Source organism: Podarcis raffonei, chromosome 14, assembly GCF_027172205.1.
Source record: "Podarcis raffonei isolate rPodRaf1 chromosome 14, rPodRaf1.pri, whole genome shotgun sequence".
In the NCBI taxonomy this organism is placed as follows: domain Eukaryota; kingdom Metazoa; phylum Chordata; class Lepidosauria; order Squamata; family Lacertidae; genus Podarcis; species Podarcis raffonei.
In genome coordinates this window covers 29,248,392-29,268,797 of record NC_070615.1, presented here as the reverse complement: position 1 = coordinate 29,268,797, position 20,406 = coordinate 29,248,392, and the positions used below count along the sequence as shown (strand labels likewise).

At 44.7% G+C, this 20,406-nt stretch overlaps 1 protein-coding gene across 1 annotated transcript; it reads left to right on the top strand.

Moving 5' to 3' along the window:
* Positions 1-3,335: 3,335 nt before the first annotated feature.
* LOC128401495 (putative peptidyl-tRNA hydrolase PTRHD1) lies at positions 3,336-3,821 on the top strand. The gene has a single exon (XM_053364620.1). It carries the CDS (start codon positions 3,340-3,342, stop codon positions 3,703-3,705), a length of 366 nt encoding a protein of 121 aa, XP_053220595.1. The 5' UTR covers positions 3,336-3,339; the 3' UTR covers positions 3,706-3,821.
* Positions 3,822-20,406: the final 16,585 nt, after the last annotated feature.

The following is a 20,406-nucleotide window of genomic DNA, read 5'->3' as shown; positions in this document are numbered from 1 at the left end:
GTCCATGTTCAGAAGAAATTGAAACACAGGCAAGGAGCATCTTATATTCTGTAGCATTAATTGTCCACTCCAGAAAGAGTTGATTAATCCAACAAACACCTTGGATTCTAGAAGCTGGAAGATTCCTGGAAGATATTCTCGATATTGGGCGATATCCAATGTTAGTCCTATTCTGAGTGTGGCTTTGTTGGATATCACTCACCATATATTCTTCTTCTCTCTAATACAAATAAAGAAACTGTAGCTAAATTCCTGTTCCTGTTGGGAGCAATGAAGGCATGAGAAAAAATCTTATCCAAATATTTGCAACCTTGTTTTCCTAGCTGTTGAAGCAGATGTTTAGTAATCTGGCATCTCACTTGGTATGTAAATGGATGTGTATGTTTTATTGTGAGGTCATTTGATGGGATCGATGGTGGATTGATTCTGCTTTTTTTTAAATAATAAAAAAGGAAAGTGCACAAAGTTTTGCATTTAAATCGTACACGGGTGGGGAGCTCTTTACAGTCCTCATTCATTTCTGGATAACCTTGGGAGAGGGGCCTACATGCCAGTGGTGGGTGGGGCCAGAGGCAAAAGTGGGTACGGGAAGGAATGTCAATGCTACCTTTGTACACACCTGTCTCTATTACCCCATCCCAGTGGTTTTCAACCAGTGTGCCGTGGCACCCTGGGGTGCCTTGAATGATGGTCAGGGGTGCTGCGGGCAACACTGGCCTCTGTCCCTCTTTCCTTCCCTCCCTCCTCTGATGCCTTCTTCCGTCTCTGCCTCCCAAAGGCTTGCACAGCTGTTTGTTGCAGCAGCTTTTCTGGCTACAAGCTCCACAGGTGAATGATGCCCCTGGGACTGGCCAGGGGGTACTTCTCAGTCCCCTGTGGAGCAGTGTGAGCAGGCAGGAAGGGGGGCAGCTCAGAGACCAGAGGTAGCAGCTACGGCTGCCCAGAGGACTCCCAAGGAGAGGGGAGAGGAAAGGAGGCTGGTGGAACACTCCACAAGGCATGGTGTGTGAAAAAGGGGGAGAGTCTGCCAGCTCTGCAAGTAAGAGGTGACATAACTGGGCACTTGAGGGCCACAGGGGTGCCGCAGAAAGAATGCAGTTGGTCAAGGAAGCCGTGGACTCAGAAAGGTTGGAAACCTCTGCTCCATCCAGTCAAGGAAGAGGCATCATCAGCACTCATCCAGTCAAAAACGCTCAAGAAGAGTGCAAAGCAGGGCCTGTGATGTGTGTGGCCTGGAAAGAATACAATGGGCCAGGTTGAGGGGCTGGAGGGCCACATTCAGCTTCCTGCAGAGGTGAGTTCCATAGTTTAATCATGTGCTGCGTGAAGAGGGAGTTTATTTTATCTGCCCTGACTCTTCCAGCATTCAACTTTCTTAGATGTCCCTGAGTTCTAGTATTATGGGGAAAGGAGGAAAACGTTTCTCTATCCATCAGCTCAGGATCTCCCTTCATTCATCTGATGACATGGACAGCAGCCCTCAAAAATGCATCTGATAAAAATGTATTCCATTACGCAACAGCAGCGGCCAGAATACTGATCGCAAAGAACTGGAAGGGGGAGAGAATACCATCATTATTAGAATGGCAAAGTAAACTCTGTGAGTTTGTAGAAATGGTAAACTTGACAGCAACTATTAGTGACCATTCAAATCAGAGAATAATTAAAGAGTGGGAGGGAGTGAAGGAATATATGAAAAAATATGGTTCCAGAACTGGAACCATAATTGATAACATGTAAAATGTGCAGGGGTAAGCAAGGAAATAATAAAAGAATCAGCTGAACAATGATTAAATTATAATAACACAACAAGACAGAAGAAAAAAAATCACACATGGGTGAAGGGGAACGGGGGGTAAAGGGGAAATTGAAATATTATTTATAATATAAAAGCTTTAATATAAAATTTCTAATTGTGTTACATTTGGATACAGCAAAGAGAAGTTTAGAGTAATTAGGTATATTTTAATTTAGATAATTATGTAATAGGTTTATGTTAGAAAATGAATATGGATGTTGAATTTGATGTTTGTAATTTTTCTTTTTTTTGGTTTTGGAAATATTTTTTTTTAAAAAAATGCATCTGATAAAGTGGGCTGCAAAAACAGGGGCTTGGGGTTTTGAGCCTCCGGTGAGCAACAACAGCTTTAAGCCTTTGCTGCATCGCATCACAAGTTCCCTTGGCCCCACCGCTGCTGCTGTGTTCTTTGAAACCTAAAAATATTCCTCTCCAGGACTGAGCACATAACTTATAAACACAAAAGCACTTATTATCGTTTAATCACCGGCTTTGTCCTCGCCACCCTTAGCAGTCGCTCCGTGCTCCCATCAAGATGAAAATTAATTTGTCATTTCAGCTGTATTTTTAGGAAGGGATTTCTCTCTCTCCCCCTCTCTTTCTCCCACTTCAAAACAATACACAGCGCTTGGAGATTGCTCCAGAAACACCCGTCTGCCTTCCTTGCGCCTTGACTGACCTCATGCCCTAGAACAGACTTCTCCAACCTGGTGCCTGCAAGATGTTGGGAACTACAACTCCAATCATAAGAAAGTAAGAACGTAATATGAGCCTGCGGCATCAGGCCACTGGCCCATCTGGTCCAGCACCCTCTTGTCACAGTGGCCTTTGGGAAATGCGCAAGCAGGATTCAAGCACAAGAGCCCTCTCCCCTTCTGTGGCTTCCAGCAACTGGTATTCAGAAGCATTGCTGGCACCAGCTGTGGAGGCAGAGCACAGCCATCCTGGCTAGTAGCCATTAGTGAGCCTCTCTTCCAAGAATTTGCCCAATCCTCTTTTAAAGCCACCTAAGTTGGTGGCTATCACTGCCTCATAGGGGGTGGGGGGTTTCCACAATTTAACAATGCACTGAATGAAAAGGGTTGTTTTGTATCTGTTGTGAAATTCCAACATTCAGCTTCATCAGATGTCCACAAATTTCAGTGTTATGAGAGAGGGAGGAAAAACTTTATTCACTTCCTCCATGCTGTACATAATTTTATAATCTTCTATTGTGTTGCCTCTTCCTCACCTTTTTCAAATCTAAAAGGCCCAGATGCAGCTACCTGTCTTCATAGAGGAGTTGCTCCATCTCCTTGAATCATTTATTGAAGGTTGAAAAAGGAGTACAGTGGTACCTTGGGTTAAGAATTTAATTCATTCTGGAGGTCTGTTCTTAACATGAAACTGTTCTTAACCTGAAGCACCACTTTAGCTAATGGGGCCTCCCACAGCCGCCACACCGCCGGAGCACGATTTCTGTTCTCATCCTGAAGCAAAGTTCTTAACCTGAGGTACTATTTCTGGGTTAGCGGAGTCTGTAACCTGTAACCCGGGGCAAGATGGCGGCGCGGGCGCTGGTTCAGTACATGGTGCTGAGGGGGGACCTTCGGCGGGAGCTGCTCTCGTGGCCCTTGGGCGCCTCGGTGGCGCAGGCCTGCCACGCGGCCCTGGCCATGGTGCACGCGCACTACCAGCACCCGGACACGGCGGCCTACCTGGCCCAGGGCGGCAGCATGAGGACCGTCGTGCTGGAGGCCCCAGATGAGTGTGCATTGACTGCGTTAGCAGAGGTACTGCAGCAAAACAACATCGATCACAAAGTGTGGATTGAACAGCCAGAGAACATTGCCACTTGCATTGCCCTTCGCCCATACCCTAAGGAGCACGTACACCAGTACCTGAAGAAATTCAAACTGCTGAAATGATCTTATGTATTTCTGGCCCTATTCAGGACTGGCCAAGAAAATCCAGTTCTCAGGTAGGCGCTTGTGGCCGAGAGTTTGTGGACAATTTGCAGTACCATGGTGAAGTGCAATAACTGAATCAGTCTGTAACCTGAAGCATCTGTAACCTGAAGTGTCTGTAACCCGAGGTACCACTGTAACAGCATTGCATTATCTGGATTTGGGGGATACCCTGTGAACTAACACAGATTCCTATGTCCTAACTCAGCCAGGATTCAAAAAACTGCATATACACTAAACACAGAGACTGGAGTTCGAATCTGTGAGGTGCTTTATCAACCTTCTATAGGAATGGTTCAACAGATGACAGCTGCTCAATGAGCAAGGAAGACAGACTTTGGTTTTTCTGCTGGGCTACCTGAAGGTGGCAGCTGAAGAATATTTGTGCTATTAAGTTCCACAGAGCTCTTCATTGCTTAGAGCGAAGGCATTTATACTGTTGACATCAGAAACTTGCCAAATATTTTGAAGAGTGACTGCTATCTGAAATGTAAATGCTTCTGGGCATTTGCAACGTAAACCAACACACACAAAACCCAGCGCAAAGAGTGTTGAGCTTTGCAAATAGTTGAAAGCAATTATGCTGTCATGGTTTTTATGCTGCTGTAAGACACCTTAAAATCCTATGGGCAGAAGGGTGGTATGTAAACATTTTGAATAAATAAATGTAGTGCACTATAAGCCAGAAAAATATCAATCTATTTTTCTGGCCTGGTTTAGGGACAACAGCTGCTTTGATAACTCTGTATTAAGTATTAATGTGTAAGTATTTTTATAGAGTTATATACATTGTTGTATGCATCTGTGTATGTGCTGGTTACCTTAGGAAACCTGGACCGTATAAGCATATAATGTGCACATGTTATTATAATGTAATGATGCATATAATGTGCAATCATTGTTCACATTTTAAGTGGAATCAGTGGGAAGTAGGGGGGAATATCTGCTTCTTCTTGCACTAAAGGAGCAAGATTGGAATTGGGAGGAAATCTGTGTGGATAAGTTCAACATTAAGGGCAGATCTACACCATAAAAAAGCACATCCAATGGCTCCCCCGAGGAATTTTGGCAACTGTAGTAAAGGGCACTGAGAATGGTATCTCTGTGAGGGGGACGCTACAGATCTCAGGATTCATCTGCAGAGTCATGTGCTTTAAATGTGCGTTGAATGTGTGGATCTGCTGCCAGATTTTCAGAAAATGCCATGCATCCATGACATCCAGGCAGCACAATGGAGAGCTCCAAGTGACTCATAAGTTGCTCTGGCAGAAGCTGGAGGTGAACTGAGGCCGTGGGAGCCTCTTCCCCCAGATCACCTTTCCCAACTTAGCCTGAAGACCTGGCATATTCCCGGCGCTGTTGGGCAGGTGTGGTAGTGCAGCAAGCACTTGGTTGCTCTTGGTTGCAAGTCAGGCTCAGGAAGGATCCCAACATGGGCTATGCAGAGCCCAGGCCGCCAGCCTCAGGTTTTCTGGGCTCTAAACCACCAGCATCAGGACCCTGGTCCAATTCCCCAGTGGGTGATGCAGCAGCTTCCTGATTCCACCCATAACTGTGGGGAAAAGTTGCAGGCTCAAAGTTTTATGCAGTTGTAATATCAGGGCTGATATTGAGTTCTATAAGGCATCCTCAGTTCAGTTAGCTCATACGTTGCTTAAGTAAGTGTTAAGTATTCATGGGAATAGCAAAAATGAGAGGTGAAGAATCTGAGATCAGCTGAGGCAAGCCAGGACTGAGCTAGCTGAGAAGTGAATAAATTACTCTTTCTTTCTTTCTTTCTTTCTTTCTTTCTTTCTTTCTTTCTTTCTTTCTTTCTTTTGCAAGTCCCTTTGGTGTTACCTCTGAAGGTTCAAGGACCTGTGAAATAGGAATGGAAGATGACTTATACAGAGTTCAGACCTTAGTACATCTCACTCAGTATTGTCAACACTGAATGGCAGATGCTCTGCAGGTTTCCAACAGAGATCTGGGATCTTAGTGGACCACAAGCTTAACATGAGTCAACAGTGCAATGCTGCAGCAAAAAAAGCTAATGCTATTCTAGGCTGCATCAACAGAAGTATAGTGTCCAGATCAAGGGAAGTTAATATTACCACTCTATTCTGCCTTGGTTTAAGAAGGATATTGAGAAGCTGGAATATGTGCAGAGCAGGGCAACCAAGATGATCAAGGGTCTAGAAATCAAGCCTTATGAGGAACGGTTGAAGGAGCTGGGTAAGTTTAGCCTAGAAAAGAGGAGACTGAAAGGAGATATGATAGCCATCTTCAAATATTTCAAGGGCTGTCACATGGAAGAGGGAGCAAGCTTGTTTTCTCCTGCTCTGGAGGGTATGACTTAAACCAATGGCTTCAAGTTACAAGAAAGGAGATTCTGACTAAACATCAGGAAAAACTTTCTGACGCTAGGAGCTGTTTGATAGTGGAATGGTCTCCCTCAGGAGGTTGTTGACTCTCCTTCCTTGGAGGTTTTTAAGCAGAGGTTGGATGGCCTTCTGTCATGGATGCTTTGGCTGAGATTCCTGCAAAGCAGGGGTTGGACTAGATGACCCTTGGGTCCCTTCAAAACTCTACAATTCTATGATTCTATTATCTCTCCCAGCCCTACCTAGAGATACCGGGGATTAAACTGTCAGAATCTCCGCTCCTCCGAGCTCCTCCGGAATCGCCCTCTGACATGATTAACGATCTGAGCCTCTGATAAGGCTCCAGGCACATTCCCTATTCAACAGAGTTTCCAGCACAGGGAACAGACGAGAAGTTTGAGCTACATTGCTAGGTTTTATTACTAAGCTACGCAGACAGAAAAGAAATACATCCTCTCTCTGTGAGAGCAGAGAGCAACTGAACAAACAAAGAAGACAGGAAACCAGTAACGTCACATCCGTCTCCCGTCTCCCGTGAGACTTCCAACAGTATGGAATCTCTGGAATGTAAACAGAGTCTTGTGACTCCAAGAACTGCACAGTGGCAACAAACAGAAACTAACATAAACCTGGGACCTTCTACATGCAAAGGGGGTGGTCCTCCTCCAGATTGTGGTCTCTCCACTTCCTTAAAGCCCTGGAGAGCCACTACCAGTCAATGTAGACAATTCTGAGCTAGGTGGACCATTGGCCTGACTTGGTATAAGGCAGCTTCTGATGTTCTTATGTTCTCCGCCAAACATAGGAGGTCAGGCTCCTGGTCCATGTAGCTGAAGTTTGTCTTCTTTTCCAGGCAGCGGCTTCTTGAGATTTCAGACAGGGAATCTTTCACAGCCCTGCCAGCAGATACCATCAGGGATTGAACCTGCAACCTTCTACGTGCAAAGCAGGTGGTTTCCCACTGAGCTTGACCTCCTAGTGCATCCTCTGCAAGGGGAGCAGGAGCTCTCTGTGAAGTGTCTGCAAACTGAAGCTGTGAGCTCTAAACAGGGTGGGGGAGGAACAAAAGGCTCAGGAGCGCAGGATTGGCCCTCTGGAGGCTCTGCAGAAAAACAGCATAGAAAACCATGTCTGTCCCCAAAGAGACACTGATGCCTTTCATCTTTATCAGCCAGAAAAGACAACAGAGGAGAAAGTGTTTCGAGTGTGTAATGGAAGCAAGACACCTCTACAGTCCAGGTGTGAAAATCACCTAGGCAGCTTCATGTGAAAGAGAGAAAGGAATCCATCACACGGGTGAAGGGGCACAACATCTCCTACCAGTGTATAGGAATGTCAGGATTTTCCATGGCTGGAATGTAGCCAACAGTAGAAATTTCAGCTACCCCTGAGGAAGGCACTCCTGACCTGTTCAGAGCTTAGGACTAGGAGTTGAAAATAGGTTAACCCTTGTATCTTTGCAATGCAGGAAATAATAAATAAAAGGAAGAAAGGAAATAGGTTCTGGGGCTCTGCTCTGCTCGGTCGGCACTGCTGCTTGTTTCAGGTGCAATTGCCTGCCCACTTCAGTATCTCCCCTTTATTTAGTGAATTGATCTCCAGCCTGAGAACTAAATGGTGAACGGCTTTGCCACTGTAATAGGAATTTTGAGGTCTTAGATATATGTTAAATGTTCATAAGTGTACCAAGAGCCTTCCCATTGTCTCAGGAATTGAGTAATCAGCATTTTAATGGGTGACAGACTATCAGGAAAGGCAATCAGATAACCTGGCAGACAAGAAAAACAACAATACCTTTTCTGTGATGTAGATATGATGTTTGTGGGGGGTGGACTTGGGTTACACCCCTTCTGTGATGTATGTATGATGTATGGAGGGGTGGTCTTGAGCTCGAGGGCAGGGAATTTAAAATGTCTATATAAGGCCTTGTGCGCCATTGTTCTGGGTTCCTCTTCCCTCCTGTGTGTGATGAGTGAGGACCCCGTTCAACAGATTAATAAAGATCAGGCTTACTAGCTGCTTTGCTTCTCAATATTCTCTGGTTGGAGGGACGCGGGTGGCGCTGTGGGTAAAACCTCAGCACCTAGGGCTTGCCGATCGCATGGTCGGAGGTTCGAATCCCCGCGGCGGGGTGAGCTCCCGTCTTTCAGTCCCAGCTCCTGCCCACCTAGCAGTTCGAAAGCACCCCTAAGTGCAAGTAGATAAATAGGTACCGCTTTATAGCGGGAAGGTAAACGGCGTTTCCGTGTGCTGCTCTGGTGCCGGTTCGCCAGAGCAGCTTCGTCACGCTGGCCACGTGACCCGGAAGTGTCTGCGGACAGCGCTGGCTCCCGGCCTCTAGAGTGAGATGGGCGCACAAACCCTAGAGTCGGACACGACAGGCCCATACGGGCAGGGGTACCTTTACCTTTACCTTTATTCTCTGGTTGGCCTCTGTTATTTTCTCCTACCAATAGGCAACCTATGTAAGGACTCTATATGGGCTCTTGGATACCCCATAAGGGGAAAAGGGCAGATTTGGTTTACAACACCACCCCGCTACCTGCCTTCAGCCAGACCCCAACTAGGACAGAGAGCAGGAAATTTTAATACACAATTTCTATAGAGTTTCCCCCACTTTTATTATAACAATCTAATTTCTGACTTATTTATAGTGGGGTTTCCTGTGTGTAGATCCACCTCTGGTGGGGGAAAAAATCCTGGAACTGTCACTCATACGTCTACTCATGAGTAAGCAATCCCTGATACTGCTTCGCTGCCAGCAGCTGTGATTAGGGTTAGCTATGATTCCTACATTCCTTCCTCTTGCATAACAATAAGACACAGTAGAGTCATCTAATGAAGCTGAAGAGTTAGCGATACAGGGCAGACAAAAGCAAGGACCTCTTTAGACAATTTGGAATGAACATACAGAAATCACTGCAGCAGGCTAATAGTGACAGCAGCAACAATGATACAGAACAGAAGGTGCGAGGTGGGAATTGTTCATTTTAGCATTGCACAGAGCGCCACTGAAACTTGAAAGTCCAAATTCCATCACTGTCATAATTGAGCTTCGTAGCTAACTGGGACTGTGCCCAGCCTTCCCCAGTCAGGTGCCAGTCAGATGTCTCAGATTGCAGCTCTCATCACCATCATGGTCATTTGATCATGGGGCTGATGGGACTTGTAGTCCCAAATGGCTTTGCTGGCTGGGGGTCATGGGAGTTGCAGTCCAAAGCATCTGGAAGGCACCAGATTGCCGGAGGCTGGTCTGTCCATTGCAGCTGGCTCTCTGTCCAGCAGAATCTCCACTGCAGGACATAACAGGGGGAAAAGAGGATTGTTGCAACCACTAGGTGTTATGTACTGAGTTGAATAGGATCCAAAATGCAGCAGTTTGATTGGTCCTAGAACAATAGGATTCAGAATGCAGCAGTCTGATTGGTCCTAGAACAATGCAGCAGTATGATTGGTCTGCAGGAGCCACCCAATCCAGCTCCAGATGGAAGTGAATCCACAACCTGATTGGCCTACAGGAGAATTCCAGAATTAGCCAATCACGTGCAGCCCATTGTGTAAATAATATATATATAAAGCAGATACTTTGGGGGAACATTCATTCCTCCTCCCACTATGAGCTGAATAAAAAGCATGAAATCCACTCTCGACTCTGAGTATATTTCACTAGGTTTGGTAGTTGAGGGGGTGGGGTGGGGTAACAGCCAGAGCTCTCTTCCTTTGACAATTATTTTAATGAGCTGCAATCTCTAGCAGCCTGACATCAATGCAGTGCACGCTGCATTAAATGCACAAATAATGAATATATATTTGTTTCCATCTGATCAGCATCTTTGGGGTTCAGAAAGCTCTCATATCATCAGATGCTCCAGCAGGGATGGTCACATTGTGCTTTGCTCTGCAGGAGCGAATCTGTCAATAACTTTTTAAAGCCCTATTAGGAAACATGAATTGACAGGAAGAGCCAGGAGGGAAAGTTTGCTATTCCGGCTCATGGCCAAGTCTTCATTATGCACAACAACAAGAACTCTCCCCCATTTCTGTGCCGAGGCAACCGAAAGCCAGTGTACTAAATACAAGATGTAAATTAACCAAATGGGCAATTTTAAAAACCCCTATCATTTTGCATTCTGTTTCTGCAAGCCATGGCAAGAAAGAAGGTGCTGAACTTTCCTCTCCTGATCAGTGGAAACTCCTGCTCAGTCTCATCACTGGGTTCTGTGATTTCATTTGCTAATTTTCAAGCTTATTTCCTACAGCCATGAAGACTAGAAACTTGCTTTTTTCATACATTATTTACTTAGCACCATCCATACACAGAGATGGCTCATATATATGTGTGTGTGTGTGTGTGTGTGTGTGTGTGTCATTTTAAACTGTTATTGATATTAATGTTGTTGTTGTTTTTAATTTTAGATTTTATGATTTATGTGTAAATTGTATTCCATTTGGTTGTGTACCTTTTGATGTGCTTTATTCATTGTCTATGACTTTTGTTATGTTGGTAATTATGTAAATCTTGTCATGTTGTAAGCAGCCTTGAGCATAGTTTCAACTATGGAAAGGCGACATACAAATAAAATGATGGTGATGGTGATGATGACGCTTTAGAAAGGATGAAAAGTCAAGTCCCTGATTCAGGTGAGCTTATAAACAAGAAAATGAAGGGGGGGGGATTGAGGAAACCTAAGAGGTTGGGGGTGGGGAATATACACTTATTTTCATTGCCCCTGTTTAGGCTTAACTGCATCTAGACATGAAAACTAGGTGGGTTTTCTGCTTGCCCATGGCTGAGAGCTCAGTAGCTCTCATTAGACAACCACAAGATTGACAGTTTCAGAGTTGATTTGGCCTCTGAAAGTGGAGCACATATTGATGAATGGAGACAGCAGTGTGGGGTAGATTTGGTTAAATTCACATTTTAATGCAAACCCACCTAATCTGCACTTTCGGAAACAGCAGACGGACTGAAATGCAACCATCCTTTAAAATTGACACTTTTCTGAATTTTGCATCAGAATTATTCAACTCAGAAATGTGTACAAAAAGGCATGTATGGGGTGGGGTTAATTTCATTTTATAACTTATATAAAACGGAGAGAACAATTATAACAACAGATGAAAATTAAAGGATGAAAAACAGGCACATAGAATGAATGCAGTTGCACGTGGGTTAAAACAGCAAAGTCCAAGTACAAAGTATCAGCACTGTCAGATTATCAAGTTGGGGGGGAGTCTTTATTAATGCATATATTGCTGAAAAATGCAGAATGTCCAGGGAAATTATTTGCCAAAAAATGCATACAAGAGCAGAAGTGCACACTAAGATGCCGGTGAAATTTCATGAGGACCTTTAAAAAAAATATATTGCAAACTCATGCGGAAATGTGGTAAATAGAATGAGGCAAATAGGAAAGTGAGAGAAGCAGGAATTGACAGCTACATCCATCGCTACGTGAGAGGGAAGTTCTGTGCTGTGCTGACTGAGCTGCCATTTGGGCTACTTTTAAGAAGCAGCCACATGGCTGGTGGGTTGTTTTCTTCTCCCGCAAGACCTTAACACAATGCGCAGTGAGGCAAATTGGGGCAAAGAGAGCTGACCTTTGACAAAAGTGCAGGCCTCCCATCGCCTTCTGGGAATAAGAATTACCTGTAATTTGGCGAGGACTTACACTACAAGGAGATTAAACAGGTGCAGGCAATGGCTCGGCTTGGAAGGTGGTTGGGAGGCAGGCAGGCAGTGTTTCAGAATAAATCAAGAGCCCGCAACACCTTCCTGCCAACTGATAATCACCCGCCACCTTTTCTTGAGCACAGACGCACATTTCCTCCAACCCAAAAACCATAAGGGTTGCTCTTAGAGTGTCTCCCCACCCCCCCACCCCCCCAGGAATGTTTTAAAAAGTCCCCTTCTGTTTTTAGAAGCGGGTCTGGAAATGGAGATCAGAGTGTTAACAGAACTGTTAATGGAGAAATCTGAGGGCTCCCTTGGACAAAAAAACCCAAGGACACCAGTTAGGAATACCAGAGCAAAACAGCAGCCACTAGGTTTGGTCTTTACTGAAGCCTGTCGCGACAGGACTCCCACCTGCCACAAGGTGGAACAAGATGGAAGCCCCGAACAAAAGAGAACCCAAACTTTTATTAGCTGCTAATTCCCATGTTACACACTCCCCCAAACTACATCACTAATAAATCATGGTTACATCCATGAAAGGGGAGGTCTGGTGGCAATAATCTGAGAATCCTGGACCCTGCCCTGTGGTTCTCCTTGCCCTCCACCGAACACCCATCAAGTGTAACAAAAGAGATTTTTACATTTCCCTGTTTCCCAGCCAAGTTAATCACACCCTTTTGTCTTCATCTGGGTATGATATTTCTGGAATGGCTACCTGTCTGGCACTCAGGTATCAGGATGCCAGGAATTATATGATTTTGATGGGGGATATGAATGGAGTGGTGTCTACAAATATGGATAAAGCACAGGTAGTTACTAAGGATGGTAGATTGCCAAAGACTTTCTTTGGTATGGCTGACAATATGGACTTAGTTGATATTTGGAGAATTAAAAACCCTTTGGGAAGAGAGGGAACCTTCTTCTCTGAGGCCAAAATGACATGGACAAGAATTGACCAAATTTGGGTAACTAGAGGGCTGGCTCCAAAGACTAGAAAGGTGGAAATATGCCCTAAAATGTGCTCCGACCATAATGCTGTAAAGATGGAATTGAAACTAACACCAACTGGTTCCTTCAGATGGAGGATGAATGACACATTGTTTAGGAATGAAGAAGTGACTAAGAAGGCCCAAAAAACTCTGAGAGACTATTTTGAGATAAATATGAATACCACTGTAGAAAAAAGAGTAATTTGGGACGCAAGTAAAGCAGTTATGAGAGGATTTTTGATACAACAGAATGCGATTCAAAAGAGAGTTCAAAATGAGAAAAAAGATAAGATTTTTGGGGGGGGAAAGGAAGGAGAGAAGAAATTGAGAGCGAAACCAAAGTCGCAGGAGATTCTGAAAGAGATAAAGTTACATCAAGTACAATATATGAAAATGATAAACCAGGAAATAGAATGGAAAATTAAACAGATGAGACAAAAGACATTTGAATCGGCAAATAAATGTGGAAAACTGCTGGTTTGGCAAATGAAAAAAAGATAGAAACTTAACACTATTACAAATTTGGAAGTAGAAGGGGAAAATATACAGAATCCAGTGGAGATTAGAAAGTGTTTTCAGAGGTATTTTAAACAACTATATACACAGGAAACCCAGAAACAAATGGACATTGATTGTTTTTTGAAAACAAATGGATTACAAAAAATCTCTCAAGAAAATAAGCTAATGTTGAACTATAAAATAACGGAGCAAGAGATAGAAGCGGCCATCCAGAATATGCAATTGGGTAAATCCCCAGGACCGGATGGCTTGACTTCAAGATACTGCAGATCTTTGAAAGAATGGATAATACAGCCTTTAAAGGAAGTGTGTAATGGAATATTGGAAGGGAAAAGGGCACCAGAGTCGTGGAAGGAGGCTTATATCACACTTATACCGAAAACAGAGTCTGAGAAGACACAGCTTAAGAATTACCGCCCCATATCTTTGCTTAATGTGGATTATAAAATTTTTGCAGACATTTTGGCTAAAAGATTAAAAAAGGTATTAGTAGAAGAAATTCATAAAGACCAAGCTGGTTTTCTCCCGGGCAGACACTTGTCTGATAACACGAGGAACATAATTAACATTTTAGAAAAGTTACAAGTGAATATCAATACTAAAGCAGTCTTGATATTTGTGGATGCGGAGAAAGCCTTTGACAATATTTCTTGGAGCTTTATGAAGAAAAATTTACAGGGAATGGGGGTTGGCCAAGGTTTTGAAAATGGTATAGGTGCAATTTACTCAGAACAAAAGGCAAAATTAATTGTGAACAATGTAGTGACGGAAGAATTTAAGATAGAGAAAGGAACACAACAAGGTTGCCCAATCTCTCCATTGTTATTTATATCGGTCCTGGAGGTTCTTCTAAACATGATTAGAAGGGACCAAACAGTTAAAGGTATACAAGTTGGAGCCAAACAGTATAAACTGAAAGCATTTGCCGATGATTTGGTATTGACATTACAGGAGCCAGAATCTAGTACTAAAAGAGTATTGGAACTGATTCAAGAATTTGGTCAGGTGACGGGTTTTAAGTTGAATAAGATGAAAACTAAAGTCTTAGAGAAAAATGCCCTACATCACTAATACATCATGGTTATATCATGAAAGGGGAGGTCTGGTGGCAATAATCTGAGAATCCTGGACCCTGCCCCGTGGTTCCCCTTGCCCTCCACCGAACACCCATCAAGTGTAACAAAAGAGATATTTACATTTCCCTGTTTCCCAGCCAAGTTAATCACACCCTTTTGTCTTCATCTGGGTTTGTTATTTCTGGAATGGCTACCTGTCTGGCACTCAGGTATCAGGATGCCAGGAATTATCACTCAGGCAGAGGGGCTGCTGAACAGCTGAGCTCACATATCTAAATGAATTTCTGAAGTTCTCCCAGTTGTGATAGGAATTTTGTGGTCTTAGATATATGTTAAATGTTCATAAGTGTACCAACCAACCACGTACATAGATCAGCACAAGAAGACCGACCTGGAACCATTTTGATTCCCAAACTGGGCAAATGTTTTCCCTGCAAGGAGGGAGGGGGGTCAGGGAGCCTTCCCATTGTCTCAGGAATTGAGTAATCAGCATTTTAATGGGTGACAGACTATCAGGAAAGACAATCAGGAAAGGCTATCAGATAACCTGGCAGACAGGGAAGACAACACCACCTTTTCTGTGATGTAGATATGAAGTTTGTTGGGGGTGGTCTTGAGTTACACCCCTTCTGTGATGTATTTATGATGTATGGAGGGGTAGTCTTGAGCTCGAGGGCAGGGAATTTAAAATGTCTATATAAGGCCTTGCGCGCCATTGTTCTGGATTCCTCCTTTCCTGCGTGTGAGGGGAGCACCCTGTTGCAACAGATCAATAAAGATCAAGCTTACTATATTACTGTTATTTTCTCCTACCAATAGGGAACCTTCATAAGGACTCTATATGGGCTCTTGGATACCCCATAAGGGAAAAAGGGCAGATTTGGTTTACAACACAGTGAGCCAGTACATAGACACATTTATCAGTGAATTCTTACATTTGGTATCATGCAGCAAAGGCCCTTTGAATAGATAGGAAGAAACTTTGATGAAGTGTTTTGTGGGGACAAATCACAAAAGTCACAAAAGTGATTGTACTGATTTTGGCAGTGGGCTGCATGTGCATGATATCTGCTGGAGGGGCAACCCCCCCCCCCCAACCTATACATAAATTCCTGCAACAAGAGGAAGTAGGGAAAGTAGCTATACAGTGAAGCAAACAAAATTCTGTTTTTAGACGCTGCATTTCCACTGCTGGCAATGCAAACGTTTGTGTCCTTACAGAGAGAGAGACATACATTAACCCAACTTCTCAGAAGGTCAAAGCAGAAAGTCTGCAGTTGTAAGACTATCAATGGCTACTAGCCATGATGGCCCTGCTCTGCCCCACAGTCAGAGGCAGCAATGCTTCTGAATCCAAGCGACTGGAAACCACAGGAGGGGAGAGTCACTGCTGTTGTGCTCAGGCTTGCTTTGCGGGGTTCCCATCTGGTTGGCTCCTGTGAGAGGACAGGAGACTGAACTAGATGGGCCATTGGCCTGACCCAACAGGCTATTCTTATGTTCATTAAGTTGCTAGTAATGTTCTGAGCCAGAGAGATAACTCGGGCAATGGCCATGGTGGCTCTAGGAGCACTCCCAAACTATGGGCAAAACTACACCATACATTTAAAGCTCATCCAACACGCATTTAAAGCACATGACTCCTCCCCTCGAACTCTGGGAACTCCTGTCTGGCAGGTTACTTGATTGGATTTCCTGGGGAGCCTGGCTAGTCTTTTGTAATGATAAATACTAAGTTCCTGGGCCAGGTCACAGGCTCACACCCTATTCTTATCCTAAATGTTCTCTTAAGACAGGATTTGTGAGGAAAGAGACAATGGGGAGGCTTTTCCATTTTCCTTTGACCTTGCAGAGGAAACATTTGGTCAGTTTGGTACAGTTTGGGAATCAAAATTGTTCCGGGTTGGTCTTCCTGTGCTGATCTATGTACGTGCTTGCTTGGTACACTTATGAACATTTAACATATATCTAAGACCTCAAAATTCCTATCACAATATAAACTACAGTTCCCTGGGACAGCCGTGCGCTTTCAATATGCAGTGTGGTTCTACCCTACATACCTGCTTCTTCAGAGGGAGTGCAAACCCATCCATGTAAAGACATGGCTTCAAGGGAAATGGCTATTCTTGCAATGCCCCCCACAGCCACTCCTGCTTCTTTCCTAACACTGTGGACTGTGTTCTATGATCCTTTGACCGCCAAGGATCAGCTGCTCCTCCCTTCCTACTCGGTACCCTGGGCTCCTTCAAGAGGAAGGGGGTGATATATAAATTCAATAAATAAATACTTCGTCAGCCTACTTTTTGCATGCTGCACTTTTGCAGATTGATTCTTGGCAGTGGTTGGGGTTTTTTATACATATATATAAATGTGTCTGTCAGCTGCTTTGAAAAGCTACAGGTGTATGTTAAATGCTTGGAGAGGCCTGGCTTGAAAAGCAACATGCTAGCACTATAAATAAAAAGGACGCGGGTGGTGCTGTGGGTTAAACCACAGAGCCTAGGGCTTGCCGATCAGAAGGTTGGCGGCTCGAATCCCCGCGGCGGGGTGAGTTCCCGTTGCTCGGTCCCTGCTCCTGCCAACCTAGCAGTTCGAAAGCACGTCAAAGTGTAAGTAGATAAATAGGTACTGCTCCAGCGGGAAGGTAAATGGCGTTTCCGTGCGCTGCTCTGGTTCACCAGAAGCGGCTTAGTCATGCTGGCCGCATGACCTGGAAGCTGTACGCCAGCTCCCTCGGCCAATAAAGTGAGATGAGCGCAGCAACCCCAGAGTCAGCCACGACTGGACCTAATGGTCAGGGGTCCCATTTACCTTTACTTTAGCACTATAAATACCGTATTTTTTGCTCTATAAGACTCACTTTTTCCCTCCTAAAAAGTAAGGGGAAATGTGTGTGCGTCTTATGGAGCAAATGCAGGCTGCGCAGCTATCCCAGAAGCCAGAACAGCAAGAGGGATTGCTGCTTTCACTGTGCAGCGATCCCTCTTGCTATTCTGGCTTCTGAGATTCAGAATATTTTTTTTCTTGTTTCCCTCCTCCCAAAACTAGGTGCATCTTGTGGTCTGGTGCGTCTTATAGAGCGAAAAATATGGTACATAACAAAATGGGAAACTGAAAGGGAAGCCAAATGTAGGGAGCCACAGGCTACACGGCTTGGAAGGACCAAGATCCCAAATAAGCCACCTGGGTAGATTAGATACTGATAACAGAGGCAAGATACTGGAGAGGCCTGACCCCTATCATTCAGGCTTGGGTGGCTTTTAGGTTAGACTGCTGTAATTCACTCGATGTGGTGCCGCCTTTGAAGACAGGAACTTTCCTTGGTACAGAATGACACTTCATTTTGAAGCATGTTTTCTTTTCCTTTTTTATAATATACATGGGCTGGGAGGGAGAGAGAGAAAAAACATATATTTACATTCCCACCAAGCACAATTAATTTTTGAAACGTCTTGTCCGCATCGCCAGCAAATTGCCCCTGACAAATTATACATCTGCTGCTATTTATGTGCGGTCAAATACTATAAATAAAGCATTTAGTAATGAAATAAATTGAATTCTTTCACAGCTAGATCTAAAAAGTGTTTTGAAGTCTGGCGTTGAGAAGTCCTGCCTTGTTCAGAAACTGAAACAGCAGGCTTTCCAAGAGAGTTTTGCTCTGGCTTCCATCACAGGGTTTTTTTTGGGGGGCAGGTAGCAAGATTGGCTGCCCCTCACAGCAAGCCCCTTTTTGGTTAGAGCCATGGTAACTCTTTATTATTTAATTGAAAGCCTTTATACACTGTTTGATTTTGTTTAAAAAATCTCTTTTTAAAACTATGACAGCATTCTCCTACACATAGAGACATTCACGCAGCCCCTTCTCCCTAATCCATGCAGATCAGCTGAGAAAGAGTGTCTGGTTACCCCATTCACCACCTGATCAGTCTGAGGACCAGGGAGGAGGGACCTGTACCCCCTTCAGGGTGCTTGGGGCTCCTCCAGATGTCCCTTTTTATTGCACATTCGTGATTGAGTTGTGCTTATGATGTTACTGGGCTGGTCATATGCAATTCCACGTTCCGTACTGCTTGCCCACAAAGGGGGAGGGAAGTTCATGTGATGAAAGACCTATAATCCCCACATGCCTAGACACTTGGGGTTCATGCTAGTGGCAGTTTAGGATCAATGTTGTAAGAACCATAAAAGGTAGAGGTAAAGGGACCCCTGACCATTAGGTCCAGTTGTGACCGACTCTGGGGTTGCGGCGCTCATCTCGCTATATAGGCCGAGGGAGCCGGCGTTTGTCCACAGACAGCTTCCGGGTCATGTGGCCAGCATGACTAAGCCACTTCTGGCAAACCAGAGCAGCGCACGGAAACGCCGTTTACCTTCCCGCTGGAGCGGTACCTATTTATCTACTTGCACTTTGACGTGCTTTCGAACTGCTAGGTGGGCAGGAGCTGGGACCGAACAACGGGAGCTCACCCCATTGCGGGGATTCAAACCGCCGACCTTCTGATCGGCAAGCCCTAGGCTCTGTGGTTTAACCCACAGCGCCACCCGCGTCCCATATGTAAGAACCATAGAAGCATATAATTGTAGCATTGGAAGGGATCCTGAGGATCATCTAGTCCAACCCTCTGCAATGCAGGAATATGCAGGTGTTGCATGTGTTGTAAACAAAAATCTGCCCTTTTCCCTTATGGGGTATCCAAGAGCCCATATAGGGTCCTTACGTAGGTTCCGTATTGGTAGGAGAAAATAACAGAGGCAAACCAGAGAATATGGAGAAGCAAAGCAGCTAGTAAGCTTGATCTTTATTGATCTGTTGCAACAGGGTGCTCCCCTCACCCGCAGGAGAAGAGAAGGAACCCAGAACAGTGGTGGGCAAGGCCTTATATAGACTTTTGAAATTGCCACCCTGTAGATCAAGACCACCCCCAGAAACATCATACCTACATCACAGAAAAGGCGGTCTAAAACAGAACTTTGAATGTTGTTTTTCCTGTTTGCCAGGTTATCTGATTGCCTTTCCTGATAGACTGTCACCCATTATCTGATTGCCTTTCCTAATAGTGTGTCACCCATTAAAATGCTGAAGTTGTCTGGGGAATGCAGGGTGTTTTGGTCTCAGAGTCCCTCGGTTTTAGGAAGTTTAGTAGGGTCTGCCAGGTAAACTAGCAAGCGACTTTGTTCTTGGACTAGGACAAGGCAACACTTGAGTGCAAGTTGAGTGCAGGGTGAACCAAGGAGTGCCGGGTGCACTGGCTCAGAGCCTTTCCTTTTTTTTAGCAACTGCTTTGGTGCATCCCAGGACCCCTCCCATCTGGGCTGCGGGAGTAAGTGAGAGGGTGGCAGCAGCAACCATCTGAGAATAAGACCCAGTAGCAACACTCCAGGGCTGTTGTGTTGCAGCAGAACAAGGAGAGGGGTACAAGAGGCTCTTTTGGACATCGCTGCCCCCGGCCGCTTCATCGCAGATCAACTGCCACTTTACCAGTCTGTGTACATCCTGTAACTTCATGCTGAAATCCCATAACTTTTCATAACACAAACACTCTGAGATTTCTCCCCCCCACACACACACACACTTTTCTTGTGCTTTGGCCCCCATCAGACAGCAATGAACAATACATAAAGCGTAACAAATCAGAACTGCTGTTATTGTGTCAAGAACATGGTGCAGAATATCACCTGCAATAAATCACCAATCTAGGGGGGCTCCCACGTGGGTGAACAGGTCTAATCTTACACCCACCACAGCAATGTGTTTACAGTGGTACCTCGGGTTAAGTACTTAATTCATTCCGGAGGTCCGTTCTTAACCTGAAGCACCACTTTAGCTAATGGAGCTTCCTGCTGCCGCCGTGCCACCAAAGCACAATTTCTGTTCTCATCCTGAAGCAAAGTTCTTAACCTGAAGCACTATTTCTGGGTTAGCGGAGTCTGTAACCTGAAGCGTATGTTACCTGAAGTATATGTAACCTGAGGTACCACTGTATTTGGCTTTTCTTGCTGCCCTAACCCCAACATTCATGGGGTCTCAGGGAGGCAGA